The 15,631-nt window shown below is 39.1% G+C and overlaps 1 protein-coding gene across 3 annotated transcripts in view; it reads left to right on the top strand.

The window, feature by feature from the left end:
* The window catches only part of nfat5b (nuclear factor of activated T cells 5b), a 39,381-nt gene extending 24,436 nt beyond the window's left edge, over positions 1 to 14,945 (top strand). For 2 of the 3 annotated variants that reach the window (XM_073464049.1, XM_073464051.1), the window contains 10 exons: positions 1,158 to 1,344; positions 2,574 to 2,764; positions 2,943 to 3,115; positions 4,793 to 4,927; positions 5,023 to 5,075; positions 6,598 to 6,730; positions 7,315 to 7,389; positions 7,610 to 7,713; positions 7,932 to 9,753; positions 10,259 to 14,945. In XM_073464049.1, coding sequence (XP_073320150.1) covers positions 1,158 to 1,344; positions 2,574 to 2,764; positions 2,943 to 3,115; positions 4,793 to 4,927; positions 5,023 to 5,075; positions 6,598 to 6,730; positions 7,315 to 7,389; positions 7,610 to 7,713; positions 7,932 to 9,753; positions 10,259 to 10,497 — 3,112 coding nt within the window. In that variant the 3' untranslated portion in view covers positions 10,498 to 14,945. The remainder of the gene's footprint in view (positions 1 to 1,157; positions 1,345 to 2,573; positions 2,765 to 2,942; positions 3,116 to 4,792; positions 4,928 to 5,022; positions 5,076 to 6,597; positions 6,731 to 7,314; positions 7,390 to 7,609; positions 7,714 to 7,931; positions 9,754 to 10,258) is intronic. The other variant, XM_073464050.1, reaches the window with a different exon arrangement.
* The last annotated feature ends 686 nt before the right edge of the window (positions 14,946 to 15,631 follow it).

The following is a 15,631-nucleotide window of genomic DNA, read 5'->3' on the forward strand; positions in this document are numbered from 1 at the left end:
TTGAGGTTCTTTGACTGTTGGTCAAACAAAACAAGCAAATTTAAGGCATCACATATCCCTTTTCCACCAAATCTTCCTCTGGTTCTTTAACCGACTCTGTTCAAGATTCCTGAAACCTCGCGCCAGCACTTGTTTCCACCAGTTTTGACCAGACCCATTGCAGTTGGGATGCACAACAACCTGTAGAAAACACACTTTAGGTCAAGGAAAACTATTTTTTTGAGTTCCAGTTCAATTTATTTTTGGTCGGGATGCTCAGAACAGTTCAAAATTAGGAGCCCAAACCAGAATGAAACCGGTTCCATGATGGTGGAAAAGTCACCACAGTGAGCTCTAAGAAATAGTGAATGGAATTTTTTCTATTTTGCGAAGATATGCCAATTAGTAAAAATTCTTCCAATTGTGCTTAATTTGAATCAGATCTATTAAAATAATTTTAATTCTTATCATTTTAATATTATATATTCAGTGAAGCCTCCACTGTATGAAAGCATCTTCATTCAGGTTTTTCCAGTTATCTGTTACCCGTCAGTGATCAAAGAAAACAATGACCCCACTAACTGTAGGAAGTTGTTTACTGAGTAGTTAGTTGACTTTTTACTTATTTTATATTCTCTCAGTGGTAGTTGTTCACTCAGGTGGGTACTCACCCTTTATTCTGTTACTATCTCAAAGGTCCTTCTGGATAATCTCATCCAGCACTCACCCTGACTGTCAGCATAGGTATTATTAGGAAATGACCAATGCACAACAGATGGAAATCTTCAACAAACTACTCCGGCTCTAAATTTCCCACCACACTTTGAGTGAAGAAGAGCGGTCAGATCAGAGCGGAGGGAGGGGCAGGATACTGAAGTACAAACAATGGTCGGCCACAGTGAATCACAGAGCCTCTCTCAAAGACCTAGGATAAGCAGAGCAGATTAAATAAACAGATTACTCTGAACGCTTTAAGAGCTGCGGATAGAATATGCTTGGCTGATGGAGGGCCTTTTTACTCTGCACTGCACAGAGCATCGTGTGGTGTTAACAAATCTGTTAAAGCAAGTTCCTGCACATTCTTTGCTTTTTCCTACACAATACCAGATGCCATTATCTAAAATAAAAATGTTATAAAATGTTAGAATTAGAAGTGATCCGAGTGGTCTTTGTTGCAGCTCTGATGATCCTCAGACAACCAAACAGAAAGGAGGAACTCTTTTGATGCAATACCCACAGAAGTGTGAAGGGAAGGAGCTGAAGATCCTCGTTCAGCCTGAGACTCAGCACCGAGCCCGCTACCTGACCGAAGGCAGCAGAGGGTCAGTGAAGGACCGCACTCAGCAGGGCTTTCCTACTGTTAAGGTAACTGTTAAACCCCTCACACGGCCTTTGTAATGACTTTTTGCTATGGTGTGCCTTTGTTGAAGGTTAAGTTAATGATTGGGTTATTGCCAGAGGCTTTGAAATATGTGTACGAGTAAGGTTTGCTATTTTTAGAGCTACAGGAGCTGTTTGGCGAGAAATGTCAAATATGTTTCAGGTGGATGAGTAGAGCTCATTGTGCGTCAGAAAAGTCAGAAAAACTCATTACCTGCCAATTCCAGGTTTGAACTATGTGTTTTATATCTGCTCTGCATTATGGTTCCCTGTTATGTTTTCTTAGTGTTTTATGGAGTTTTGTATTACATATTTCGAGAGAGGAGTGTCTTTGTAGAACTCGTATCCCGGAAAGGTTTGGACTTGATTTAAACACTCTTCATCCCCAGCAACTACTTCAGGATTTAACGAACGCATTCACCTGCCTGTTAAATGTTCTTTTTTCTTGTGTAAGCGGACATCCTGATGGTTGTGTGAGAAATGGTCTACTAGTTAGTAATATGTTATGAAAGTATAATCTATTAACGTCATTCAAGAGTGTCGATTAGCTCACAGAAATCCAATTTGTTATTGGGTTTATCTGTAAAACTATACACAGAGACTCCCTTACCCAAGTTCCATCATAACTACGCTTCAGGTGTGTTTCTGGTTTCCTGATCCTGTGTGAATAGTTGAACACGGAAGACACTGATGTTCTCGACTTCAGCAAGTGCTTTTATGTGTCAAGGATGATATATAAAAAAACTTTTTGAATGATCTGTGAAAAAGGCTGAAGAACTAAGAAAGGAAAGGAAACTTTCCAATTCAGCATTGTACATCTCTGGACCTCAGACATCTAGCTTTCTTGTGGAGACTAAAGAAGATGAAGAGTGGCCTCAACAGAGTGGATTTGGAGCCACTGTCTAGCATTTTATCATCAATTTGGTCTGTTTTTTGTTGTTTTTTTTGCCCGGGAGGTGATTTGGAGATAAATCTGGGAACAAAGCAGCGTGAGTTCGGCTGGATGTTTGTACGGTCAGGGTTTGTGAAGAGTAGGGAGAAGAAGAGGATAACAAACACACGGAGGCTTTTAAAACTAGATTGCACAAGAAGGTAGAATGAAGATAATACAAGGCTGATAAACAAGCTCATAGTAATCGAGGGAGGGACTTCCCACAGTTTGTGTTAAATGTTTGGTAAAATGATTTCATTGTGCCCTTTTTTTACTTCCACAGCTGGAGGGAGTAAATGAGCTGGTGGTTTTGCAAGTGTTTGTTGGAAACGATGCGGGGCGTGTGAAGCCTCATGGATTTTACCAAGCATGCAGGGTGACGGGCCGCAACACCACAGCCTGCAAAGAGGTGGACATTGATGGCACAACTGTCATCGAGGTGTCCCTTGATCCAAGCACCAACATGACACTAGCGTGCGTACTTTCTTTGACATCGAAATTGGGTTTTTTTTTTGTGTTACATGTTATTTCAGTAAAGAATTTTATTTAATTGTTTTAAATTTTATTGTGCCCCTACTAGTTTTGCTCTAACACTATAAAGTTTCTTGTTTAAACTGCACGTTTTCCTAACTGACATTGTCTTTCTGTGCAGGGTGGACTGTGTTGGGATCTTGAAGCTCCGTAATGCCGATGTCGAGGCTCGCATTGGTGTGGCTGGCTCAAAGAAGAAGAGCACACGGGCTCGGCTGGTGTTTCGGGTCAATATCCCCCGTCCAGACGGTTCAGTGCTCACGCTACAGACGCCCTCATCTCCAATACTGTGCAGTATGTCAGTCTCCTCTAGTTTGTCTCTGTGTCAATGCTATTACATTAAATTGGTGTTTTGAAGAATAAAGTATTAGTTTTTAGATTTTTGCAAATAAATAGATTCTATAGATAGTTCTATAAATTCTGGTGCATTATTTGCTATTTTTAAGCAGTTTCAACTGAGGCAAAGCAAGCAGTTGACCTGTCACCTACTTAGTTAATAATTACCATTATAAACTGAGCTATGTTCTTCTCTGTTTGTAAAGTTTAATATAGCCTGAGGTCATGAAGCTGCTGTCGTTTGATGTCCACGTTTAGAGACGATGTGTAAAGATCCATCCGGATTCAAGTTTTATTTAATAATGCACATCGTATGAGGGTGTGGTTGGTTTCATAAACAGGAAAGACGCTTAGGGCCATAAGAAAGTTTCTGAGTAAGTAGATTTGGAATACTGCTTTGAGAGAGACAGGGGAGAAAGAAAAGGGAAGGACGAAACAATAGAGGTGTGTGGAGCCAGCATGCAATCCAGGGAAATGTCTTTCCACAAAACCAAAAAAAACAGTAATCCACCTTTTTATTTGTGCGTGTGTGTGGGGGTAGTTAAAAAGGTTTGTGAAATGTGTTAGAGGACAAGAGAAGTGATTTTGTGTTCTTTTGCTCGAGGTTGTTCTTTGAGCCATTTTAGAGGTCTTAGAGTATTTGAGTTGTGTTTGTGTTTGAGGATCTGCAGGTTTTGAAAAGTCTTAAGTTGCATACAAGTTTGGTTTTTAAATGTTTTTGTATCAGATTTCAGGCTGTCGACAGTACAAGTATAAACTACAAGTGGGATCATTGCGACATGATTTGTATTGCTGGAGGCTGTTTAATCCTTTTTTGCGTAGTTTCAGTCAGCACGATCAGACCTATGGCAAACGATGTCACTTCATAATGGGCAAATGTCTCATTCAACCGCAACTTAAATGAACATTTTTATTTGGTTAATCCATCCATTAATCTTCTGACCTTCATTCCGGTCTTAGTTGTATTGATTTAAATCATTATACCATTAGGAGTTGTTGTTTAATTCACTGAAACAATGTGGTTTAGTAATAAACAACTGTATTAATTAAAAGTTCTTAAATTTAACTTAGAGAACCCTTCAGTAACTCTTGTTCAGAGTTCAGAGTTCAGAGCCCAAGAGCATCTCCAGTGTGTTGTAGTCTCTTGTTTATTTATGGCTATTTATGTTTGGTCACATTCACTGCGTTGCTGATAGTGTCCAAAAAAGCCATTGTGTCATGTTGAAATGATGCCCGGCAACCCCAAAACAAGTTTAACTAAATGCATTGATATAAAATGTGTCTATTGGGGCTTTTTTCAAATTGTTGAGGCATCCTCATCAATACCATTTTTTAGTCTATGAGTATGTCATTGTTATTTTTGTGTATTAAATATTGGATGGAAATTAGAAAACATACTGATGTTATAAATACCATTTATTTCCAGCTCTATAGTTCAATTTATTGTTAAATTAGTAACTTTGAGGGATTACAGACAACTCATAGATTTGTATTTTGTTTTTTATGGTTGAATTAAGGCGTAACATCCATGTGAAAAGTTTAAACCAATATGCTTCTTTTATTTCACTGATAAAACGAAGAAAAAAAAAAAGAAATGGGCTTGTTTAAACTGTTCTGTATCTGCTCCGTTTACAGCTCAGCCTGCAGGGGTGCCTGAAATCCTGAAGAAGTCACTACACACTTGCTCAGTGAGAGGAGGAGAAGAGGTCTTTATCATCGGCAAAAACTTTCTTAAAGACACCAAAGTCATATTTCAGGAGAATGTTTCAGGTAAAAAAATAATAATTTTTAGAATATGATTTTTTCGTGGATATTTTGGGTTCATGCACGTACATTTTTTCTTCAACATCTTCTGTCTGTTCCAGATGAGAAATCGTGGAAGGCAGAAGCTGAAATTGACATGGAGCTGTTTCACCAGGTAGAAATCAGATTGTTCTTGAGTTATTTTTATACCAACTAATTAATGCCAATCACTAATGAGCTGAGTAGATAGAAGCAGCCATTTCAGATTTGTATGGGGCTTTAGATGTAATCATCTTAAATGGCTGCTGGTTCAAAGGTTTGAGTAGTCTTATTGTGTTCTGACCTAATTACACTCAGTCTCAAAGGCTATACTTACAGAGTGTGTCTCAACAGTCCAGTTTAAACCTTTGCACTTGTAAACAAAATGGTCAGAATTGGATGAATTGATGAATTTGCAGCTAAAAGAAAAGCTTCTTGTGTTTAACTCTCTGGATGACATTATGTTGTTTGATCAAGGTACACTGTGGAGTTTCTTGTAAAGAAAACTTGTTTTGTTTAGATTCATTGTTTCTCACTGAAATGTGTGTATCTGCAAGGCCTGACAAACATGTTAAAACAGGCATCTCCTCACTCAGAAGACTTTACATATATATATATAGACCTATCCAAAGTAGTCTCTTTCAATCATCACTTCTGACCCTGCCCTCTTATTTTCTACGTATTTTGCATGAATGTGTAATAGACCTGGATACCAGGGCGCCCCTCAGCCTTGCTTCCAATTTTGACTAGTGGCCACTTGCGGTATTGTAGCAAAAAATTCCCCAGTGGCCCAAAAAGCATTTGTGATTTGTGCACTTTCTGTTTTGAATTTTTGATCCATGGAGCTTTATTCATACAACTTTGCTTGAGCCGCGAAAAAATATTTTAAAAGACATCTTCACACTGTGAAGTCTATGGGTCGAGCAGTAACTCATTGGGCAGGGCCAGTTGGAGAAACTCTACTGTAATGGACCACACAACCAGGAAGTAAACTCAGAAGCTTGAAAACTATTTTGGTGTATGCACCAGGCAAGCTATTCTCATTGGATTGAATGGACGCCATTTTTGGATCTGCTATGTAGTTCTATTTAAAATCTATGATATTTGTGTACCGTTTGTATAGCCCCTAGCCAATAACAGTGCAAAATCAGGACTCAATAAAAACGTAACGACCAGGCTCAGACCTCACCATGAAACAATCGGAAAATAACGTTTTATTTCTCACATGGCTTTGTTTTATCTAACGCTGCCTTGACTGATCTGTTTACAAACAGCAAACAAGAAATCCTGCATGTTATTTCTTTAGGTTGGCTGGTTGTCTTCTCTGTAAATTTATGGGACAAATCTTCATAACTGAATGCAGAGTCATCAGTGTGTAAATCCAATATGCTTACTCTTTTGCCACCTCCCATCCATTACATGTTTACATTACAACCTTCTGCAGTGGCCATGCTCATGATGTACTGATCGAGCACAAGATACAAACAAAGTGATGACCTGCTAATCCAAATATTGCCCCTCCCTGTCACTAGTGTACCTACAATTGTTTTATATTTTCTAGTCAACTCACCCTTCAACTCAGATAAGATAACTGTATTTATGCTCTACTGTGGTATTCATTCTTTTGATCTGACTCTTTTTGAATGATCACCCCCAAGAATCACTTGATAGTGAAGGTTCCTCCATACCAGAACCAAGCCATCACCTCTTCAGTGTGTGTGGGGGTCTATGTGGTGACAAATGCTGGGAGGTCGCATGATGTTCAGCCGTTTACCTACACTCCAGATTCAGGTTTGTTCACCTGCTAAATCACACAGGGTGTCTCTTCACCTGTCTTCTTTTTTACACTCAAGTGATGAGAAGACGAGCTTGTTAGATAGCATGTCACCCTCTGATAACTAGGTCATTATTTACTTTTACGATTTACTTGCTGGCACAACAGTTGGCTCACTTGGTTCTTAACCTGAGGATACATTTCTTTTTTAAAAAGTGTTTTTTTTACACATAAGCAAGAGCTGCATCAGAGCTTTGATGAATTTAAGCCTGCAAAGCTTTTTTACTCAACACCACCACCTACAGTTCAGTAGGATCAGAGGAAATATTAGCAACCATTAGCGATATCTTCCAACAGCACCATACACAGACCATTTCTAAACATAGGAGCCCAGGGTCATCCACATTCAGGACTGTCTTTCATCAACATTTTTTCTAATTGCAAGGTCCTTGATCTAAAACGTTGAAAGATGTGATCATCAAAGTAACTAAAATGAAACTGAACGATGGTATTTTTACATTATAATTGTGCCACGTTTGACATCGACTTTCCAGTTTTGTGGGTTCGTGGAGATGAGAAAATCTGTTGATGTCTTTTGCAGCAAAAAATGATGTTCCTGTGAAGAAAGAGATGCCCTCTCCAGTGAAGACTTGTTCATTTGATGAACAAATTAAAGGTTATTTCCCCTTTGTTAACTACTCTACATAACCATGATTGTAGCTTCCCATCTGAAAGATATTTATTTGCTAATAAACTGCACATAGAATCACCTACATACTTTGTTACACATTTTAGCTAAGAGTGGATTGCCACTTCTTTTAACAGCTGAGAACAAAGCAAAATTAAACATGCTATGAATAAGAATTTGTATATATTTCTTGGTCATGTTCCTACAGTTATTGATGGTGCCCTGATGCCTTCGATGTTGCCTTTAGTGAAGAGAGAAGATGTCACTCCGATGGAGGTCACCAGCAACCTCCAGTCTTCTGGTGTATTTAAGGTGATATATTCATCTTTAACCTCATTAAAGGCCAAAGTAAAAACTGTTGCATAGTGGTTTAGATTGGATTGAAGTCTAAAATGATTAGTACCCTTTGGTGCAGTTCACACTTTGGTGAATTGTCTGTAAGAGAAGTGTTATATGTGGACTCAAAATATAAATGGAATATAACTGACCAAAAATAAAGCACATCTTTTATGACTATTTTGTGTTTTCAGCAGACTGGTGACCTGTGTCCAGCCCCGCAGAACACAGACATGAGTGCAGGCCATCTAAATAAAAACAGACCATTCTCCAACAACCTGTCTCAGCCAGCAGGCGACCCTGACAAAGGCCAGGCTCCTGTTTTTACCAACACAGAGCCCTTAAGCACTATCCAGAAGCAGGACATTGCAGCCACCAGCTCCTTCTCTGTCCCTGCTGACTCTCTGCTCCAACAAACCTCACAGCAGTTTCTCCTGGAGCCCAGAGAGGGCATCGGGCAGGAGAGGCCCGGCAGCGGCTCCGGAGCTGTGGGTAGGCTATGTGGAGAACCTGCACCTCAACAGCAGCAACTGCCGCTCTTCCCCCCGGATGAAGTGGCCCAGCTGGAGGAGGCAGTGAGGCAATTAAAAGCCAAAGGGTTCTGTAATTTACCACTTCAATCTGAAAACTCAATTGCCAAACAGCAGCAACAACACATCCAGCACCAACAACACATCCAGAAACAGCAAATTCAGCAGCAGCAACAGCAACAAATTCAGCAACAGCAGCTTCAACAGCAGCATCAGCAGCAGCAGGTTTTGGAGAATTTACAGCAGCAGCTTTTTCAGTCACAGATTCAGATGCAGTGTGGGATGTTTCAGGACGCCTCTCAGGGCAAGAACCCAGAGCAGCAGGGCTCAACACAAGGAGTGGTGCCAAACCAGGGCACTCTTTTCCAACAGGCCCAACAGCAGCAGCAACAACAGCAGCAGCAGCAGCAACAAGCAGCTCTCTTTCAGCAGGCGACTGACCTGCTCTCTATTCAGACCAACTTCCTCCAGCAGACACCCTCTCACCCTTCACCGCCCATGTTCCACGCTCCCAGTTCTTTGGCTGAAACACAAGATCCACAGGGGGGCTTGTTTCAGAAAGCCTCTCAGGAGCAGGTCCAAGCCGCTCTCTTCCAAAATACCATGACAGTGCTACAGTCTCCAGACCAGCAGCCCTCAACACCTGGACTGTTCCTCCCTCAGACGTCCCTACCCTCTCAACTTACAACCAGCAGTGCTCAGCAACAGCAGCAGCAGCAGCAGCAGCAGCAGCAGCTGGCCTTTCTCAATGCTCTACAAACTCCAGCCCCTGAACCACAGTCAGTATTTCAGGCTCAGACCCAGCTCTCCCCCATCCAGCAGAGAAGCCCCATGGAGCAGCAGCAGCCTTCCCAGCCTCAGCCCCACACACAGCCAACCCAGCAGGCATCCCTGTTTCAGAACATCTCCCCACATCCATCTGCAAACACACTTTCTCCCGGCCAGCAGCAGCAACAGCAGGCTGGCCTGCTGTTCTGCAACAACCCCCTGTCCACCCCGGACCAGGCCTCCAGCCTCCTGTTCAGCAGCCAGGGCCAGATGCCGCCACTGACCAGCAGCAATCTGGTTTCCCAAGAGCCCCAAAACCCCTCTATGCTCTTTTCCCAAGCCAGCATGGTGACAGTAAACCAGCAAGATCGCTCTGAGCCCATGGCCTTAGGGAACCCCACCGATCCACGACAGCAAGTCATGTTTCAGGATCAACAGCCGATGCAGCTGGGCAGTGGTGCAAACAGCCGGCAGGAGCAGCCTGTGGGCCTCTTTATGCCTCAGTCCAACATGGCCTCTCTGCAGGGGGGACTGGCAGCTCAGGAGCTTGCACAGTCAGCCATGTTTGCCTCACAGAACGGCGTGGCAAACCTCCAGACGACCACCTCCTCCCCTGTTCAACAGCCAGGGACACTGTTTCAGACTGCTGTCAGTGGGAGCATCAATCAGCCCAGCCAGCCTCAGCAACCTGGACTCTTCCTCTTTGGGATTCAGAACGGTGAGGGCTTGATTACACAGGTGCTGTTGAAAACATTAGTGACTGCCAACATGTTTAGATGGCAGAAAATATTTGAACCATCTACACAAATGAAGCCAATGACAGCTGTTGTTAACTCCCTCAGCTAATTGACATAATTTTTCCATTACAAGTCCCTAACAAATTAAAAGATAGTAATAGAAAGTTAATGGAGAGCTGATTGGGAAATCTTTGTGCAACCTTAAAATAACTCAAATAATTCACGTAGATATTTATTTATTTTGACAAAAAAAATCCTGTCACAAGTTCAGTTGACTTCCTTGACTTGTCTTCCTCAGTGGATATTAAATGTATTTCATTTAATCCATTTAATTTGATCCATTTAGAAATGTGTTTCTTAATTATTAATCTTTTTCTAATTATTTGTAATTGTTACTTTATATCATGTCTTCAGTATGCATTGATAGTACTGTAAGTGCTAAGTTGTAAACTCACTGTGACCACCTGTTTTGCTCCTTTTTTGCAGAATGCGGCCAGCTGATGAACTCTCCCGGAAACACGCTGTCGGATCAGATCATCGCCATCAGCCAGTCTGGTCAAAACCAGAGAGAAAGTGACGCACACATCCAGTCTCTGCTCAGCCAGTCCCTGTCTCAGTCTGGGTCTGTGCAGAACAGCATGACGGCCTCTCAGAACATGGAGAAGATTGATGACCTGCTTGTCAGCCTGCAGGAGTCAGGCAGCAACTTAACTCGTTCATATTAACCTTTATACAAGTTCATGGATCGGTCTTTTATTTTTTACTGATAATATCTGGAAGTCAGAATACTTATAATTCTGACTTCCAGATACTTACTTACTAAGCACATGCAGAAAAAGATTTGTTAAACAGCCCTGCATCATGAAGTTTGAGACAAACTGAACATTATGTGCTTATATCTGATCCCCAAATATTTTCTCTACCCTGCAAACACATTATTCGGTCTTCTTCAGGATTTATGAAATTATTGTTTAGGACAAACTAATTTGCAGGCAGTGAACTCGGAATTAGGTTTTGGATTTCTTTAATAGAAGAACTCTAAGCGGGAACAGAAAGTTTCACTTTTAGTTTTAGGTTTAAGTTTAGTTATTCATTTTATTTGTGAATTTTTGTGTATATCTGTAGATAGACTGTCAGTGATGTTGTCTGCAGCATCTCTCGTGGCGTTTTCTAAAGTATTCTCCAAAGTGTTTAGTGGTTTCCATGAATAGTGTTCCCTTAAATACATCTTTTGTATTTTTTTGTTGCATGGAGGGTAGAGTGTGTGGTACATGAGGAACGTTTGGACTGATTGTGGTACGTATAAATGAAGGTAGCCACTGTTGACGTGGTTTGAAAATTATTTTCACGTGATGCAACAGTGCAGAAAGAGTGTTAAAAGAAGGTTGGAGAGGTAGAGAGGAGGCAGAGAAATGAGAGGTAGAGGAGCTGAGGAAATGAATAAGAAAGTTTTTTTGTTTTTTAGAAATGTGGGTGCTGTTTATGTCAATGTTTAAACATTGATTATATAAATAAATTAAATAGCTGTCACTGATAGCCCACAAAGTTGGCTTTTATTAATGATATGATATAAAATGAAAGTAGGTTAGTAGGTGTATAAATAATATAGTGTATTTCAAAACGCCTGGCTAAATACCGTAATAACTAAAAAAAAGAATATTTGTTGTTCAGCCAACAGCTGTAAAGTGAAAATGGTCACCTCCAGATGTGAAACATATCTTCCAATATTAGATACCTTCTCCACCACAGTGTACAGATAGCACTTTGTGACATAGGTAAGCTAACGTGTTCAGGCTAGAATTTAGTCAAAACCAAACTGTGTCAGTTTGCTACTTTTTAAAACAAAACAAAACAAAACAAAAAACAGATTCTCCCTTTAATACATGACAAAAAGATGAATCTTTAGAGAAAGTGTGGTGGTAGAAATATAACAAATGTTGACTGCGAGTTCTTTTTTACATGTTATTTTCAGCACTTTAAGATGCTGTTCTTTGTGACCACTTTACTCATCCAGGGTACAGTACAGTCCCACAGGAGTTGGTGTTTTTTCCTCATTGTTTACAGTGAAGAAGATACATTTTTTTTAACATACGCATCGGATCAGAAATTATTGTCATTACTCTGCTGTGTTTGCATCGCAACATTTGTGTGGGGGAGCAGACAAAGTATCTTTCTTTCAAGCCAGTATCTATACAATTTTCCCGCTGTCAGTTTCCGCTTTTTCCTGTTGGTTTTACATTTTGTAATATTTGCCAGCCATGTTACAACGATCATTATTCATTCCTAGAAAGCTAATTCATTATTTATTCCTATAAACCATCTTATAATCCTGGACCAATGAGGTAAAAAATGTGGATCAAGACATTTTTATCCAAATAATGTCTCTTCAGTTGACATGTGACTCTTATTTAAATACACGTATTAGTGGGAAAGTAGAATGTAATATAGTACATTATTATTACTTTTATCATAAGGGTTAGATCATTATGTGTTTTAGTGTCATTCTGCGTCAGGCACGCATGAACTGGAGTAGTATTGTTAAACCAGCCAGTAAAGAGCCTTTTTTGAACCAGTTTTATTAATGTGTTGGATTGGGTGAATGTTGTGGTTTGTTGGCTAAAACTGAACATTAAACATCTCATTCAGGTTAAGGTATTAACACGCAGGAACAGAGCCCATTTTACATGTTTTCCTTGTAAATGTACATGTTTCTGTCTGCAGTTGGCCGGTGGCCTCAGGACCAAAGTTTGAGTCGAATCTTACTTTGCATAAATCCTGATGACAGGCCAGTTTTATGGCTCCTGAGCATTTATTCTCATTTTTTTTACTTACTTGCAAGTTAACTTTTAAAAAAAACAACATTTTTTTGCCATCATTATGAGGCAAAAAGTCCTGCTGCCACACTTTTCTTTCTATTTGTTTGTTGTGTTGTTTTGGCAAAACAAAAAGGAAAAAAAAACATGTTCGTGTCATGTTTAGTTTCACTGTAAGTGTATGCGTGAACAAGGGGCTGGTCTCTCTGATGATGAAAGAATCAGCTCAGTCGTTGTCTTTGTTTTCTATGTACAGTTTGTTAAAAACACCGTTACATTTTATACACTTTAAAATCACAAACAGCTGTTTTATGATGGAGATTATCTAAACTTGACTTAATGTGATTCGTGGAACTACGGTTGAGCAGTTTGAGTGGTTTTTAAAGGGACCCTACTCCTGAAGGAAACCTGACTTTGGAGAAAAGAGCTATCTGTGATTGGCTTTCTTCAACTTGTGAAATAGAAGAACTAAGATTTCCAGTGTTGAGTATTTATGATTTTATTTGTTTTTGTTTGTTTTACAAAGTTTAGAAAGACTATCTTTTTTTTAATTATTATTGGTATAGTATCTGTGCCTCTTTTCGGAGAAGCATCTCTAATTTATTTGTGTGTTGGTTATTATCTAAATTGTTCCCTGTAATCATTATATCGTCGGTGTGATTTGGCCCCCACACCTGCTGATGCTGTAACTGGCACCTTGTGATAATAATGATAAATGAGATAGTAAAGTCTTCATAAAGTATGAATAACATGTACATTCCTGTGTGCAGTTACTCTTTTGTGATTTTGGAAGGTGTAGCTGCAATCATACACACTTCACTGTACATATCATGTGGCCCTGTAGTCCTTTTTTGACCAAATGCAGCAGGGCAAAAATGGCAGTCTTTACTGAAAATCCTACGAAACATGACCAACTTATTTCAGTATTTTTACTATGAATATAGTGCTGAATGTGATTGTAAATGTCTCACTTAGATGCAGAATGTTCTTTTATACACAAACCGGGGAGGTAATTACTTTCTTGAAATTACAGTTTCCTCGTTTGTGTGTATTTACAATGTAACTGGAGATCAGAAATATATAAAAGTGTGACTTATTATACAGTCACTACTAGTTGTATGGAAAAGAGTGGGGTTGTTGATGAAAAAACGGTTCTCATATTTCCTTGAGACGACACTTGACTGTCTCTGTTTCTTGCAATAGAACAAGATGTGATTTAACATTACCAGTAAATTTGATATCAAACCGTTAAATTTTCCTAAAATTAGACACTAGCAGGTATTGTACATGTGCCTTGAGGAGATGTTGTAGTAGTGACCAGATTGATGTTTTACCATTGTTGCCTGTTTAATCCAAAGCTGGTTCTGCCAGTGATGATTAGTCCTCGTTAATTAGAATGTATTAAGCCATAAGACTTTAAGTGTACTTTAAACGCTTGACAACAGTGACCAGATAAATGTGGTTGTGGTTGGTAAATGTGTTGTGCAATTTCTGTCAAGCATCTAACTTGTTTGTACTGAAGTATCCGTTGCATTTATGTTGTACAACGTAGATGCAGGCAAATTTTCTCTGAAACTGCTATGCAGCTAATATACTGTAAATGTAGATCTGTTAGTTTTTGAATATATATTTTTCTAAATAGCCTCTCCAAAGTAGAAAACCAAAGTAGATGTTCTTTCTATTATTTATGTTGCTTGTTGAAATATTTTCTGATGCTTTGAGTGCTGCCTACAAATGATTTTAAATCTTTTTAAGTCAGCTATAATGAAATTTCTTTTCTCAACAACCATCTTAGACATGGATTTTTTTGGGGGGTGAGACAAGGGTCACTAATATTTTCAGTCTTTTTTTATTCCCCTCTTGCCTGCAGGGTTTATTTGGAGGTTTGCATTGTATCCATTGTATTACTGTTTACTGGTGCAGTGGTTCTTAATCTCTCTGATTTCTCTCAGGGCCTCTGAGTTACCAGGATGTCATGTCGTTCTCACACATCTCCTTAAAAGTTATTGAACACTAGATTTGTTTATTTCTGTAATTGTGGAACAATCTGAATTACAAATTCTGCAAAAACATGTGTAAACAATGTAATTTGCTGAGACTGATGCTGTTATTTTCCATCTGTAATGTCTGTGAAGTCTCTTCACAAGTGGACCACTCTTCTAGTAAACAGACAATTTTTGGTCCTGGAAATAGTGAGGGGGGAAATTTTGCCTTTTTGTTTCCAACCTTGTGAACAACTGTCAAATAATCACCCTTGGGGAAAAAACTATATATTTGGCTTTTGTTGGGGCATTTTTATTCTCTTGCAATTTAATTTCTGTTAACTTGCTGCTATCTGTATTAAACGTATATACCTAAAAGTGTACGTCTCTGAGCATTTTTTTTCTCTTTATTATTAACGCAGACTCTTAAAGCAAAAAAACATTATTTAAACATGTGAAGGACAGATCATCATCATGAGGTAAATTATGTGTTTATTTCTTTCTTTCTTCTTTCTTATTTTTCTGGATTTACTATTGAGATATGTGGGTGTAAAAGTGTTCCCATCTCTACCACAAAATGTGATATGCTTCGAGGGAAAGTTTGGTGATTAATGATTACATTAAGAATTCCTCATAAATATACAGTCTAAAGGAAATTTTAAAAAAGGCTTTTACCAATACACAGGATATGATGTTAGTAGTTCTTGTGAAACACTGGGAAAGTACCTAAACCTGACTTTATTAAAAAAAGATGACCCTTCAAGTTGTAAACCAAATGCTGTGATTATTTTATGTGAGGTTTATGTGTATCTGTGTAAAATATAAACACATAAAAATAAAATGGTCTGTTTTAAATCATGCTATAGAGAAACAATATGAAACACGACTATTTATGATGGATTTGAAGTTGAGTCTCATATAAATTGACTGAGACTTTGATTTAACCACATTGATTGCCCACTTGATTAATAATCTTACATGTAGTTTCAATTGTGTCAACAACTAACAGCCACATTTCTGGGAATTGTACTGCAATGATTGTCCTTGGGGGTGAATAGCTTTCT

Source organism: Pagrus major, chromosome 4 (genome assembly GCF_040436345.1).
Source record: "Pagrus major chromosome 4, Pma_NU_1.0".
In the NCBI taxonomy this organism is placed as follows: Eukaryota; Metazoa; Chordata; class Actinopteri; order Spariformes; family Sparidae; genus Pagrus; species Pagrus major.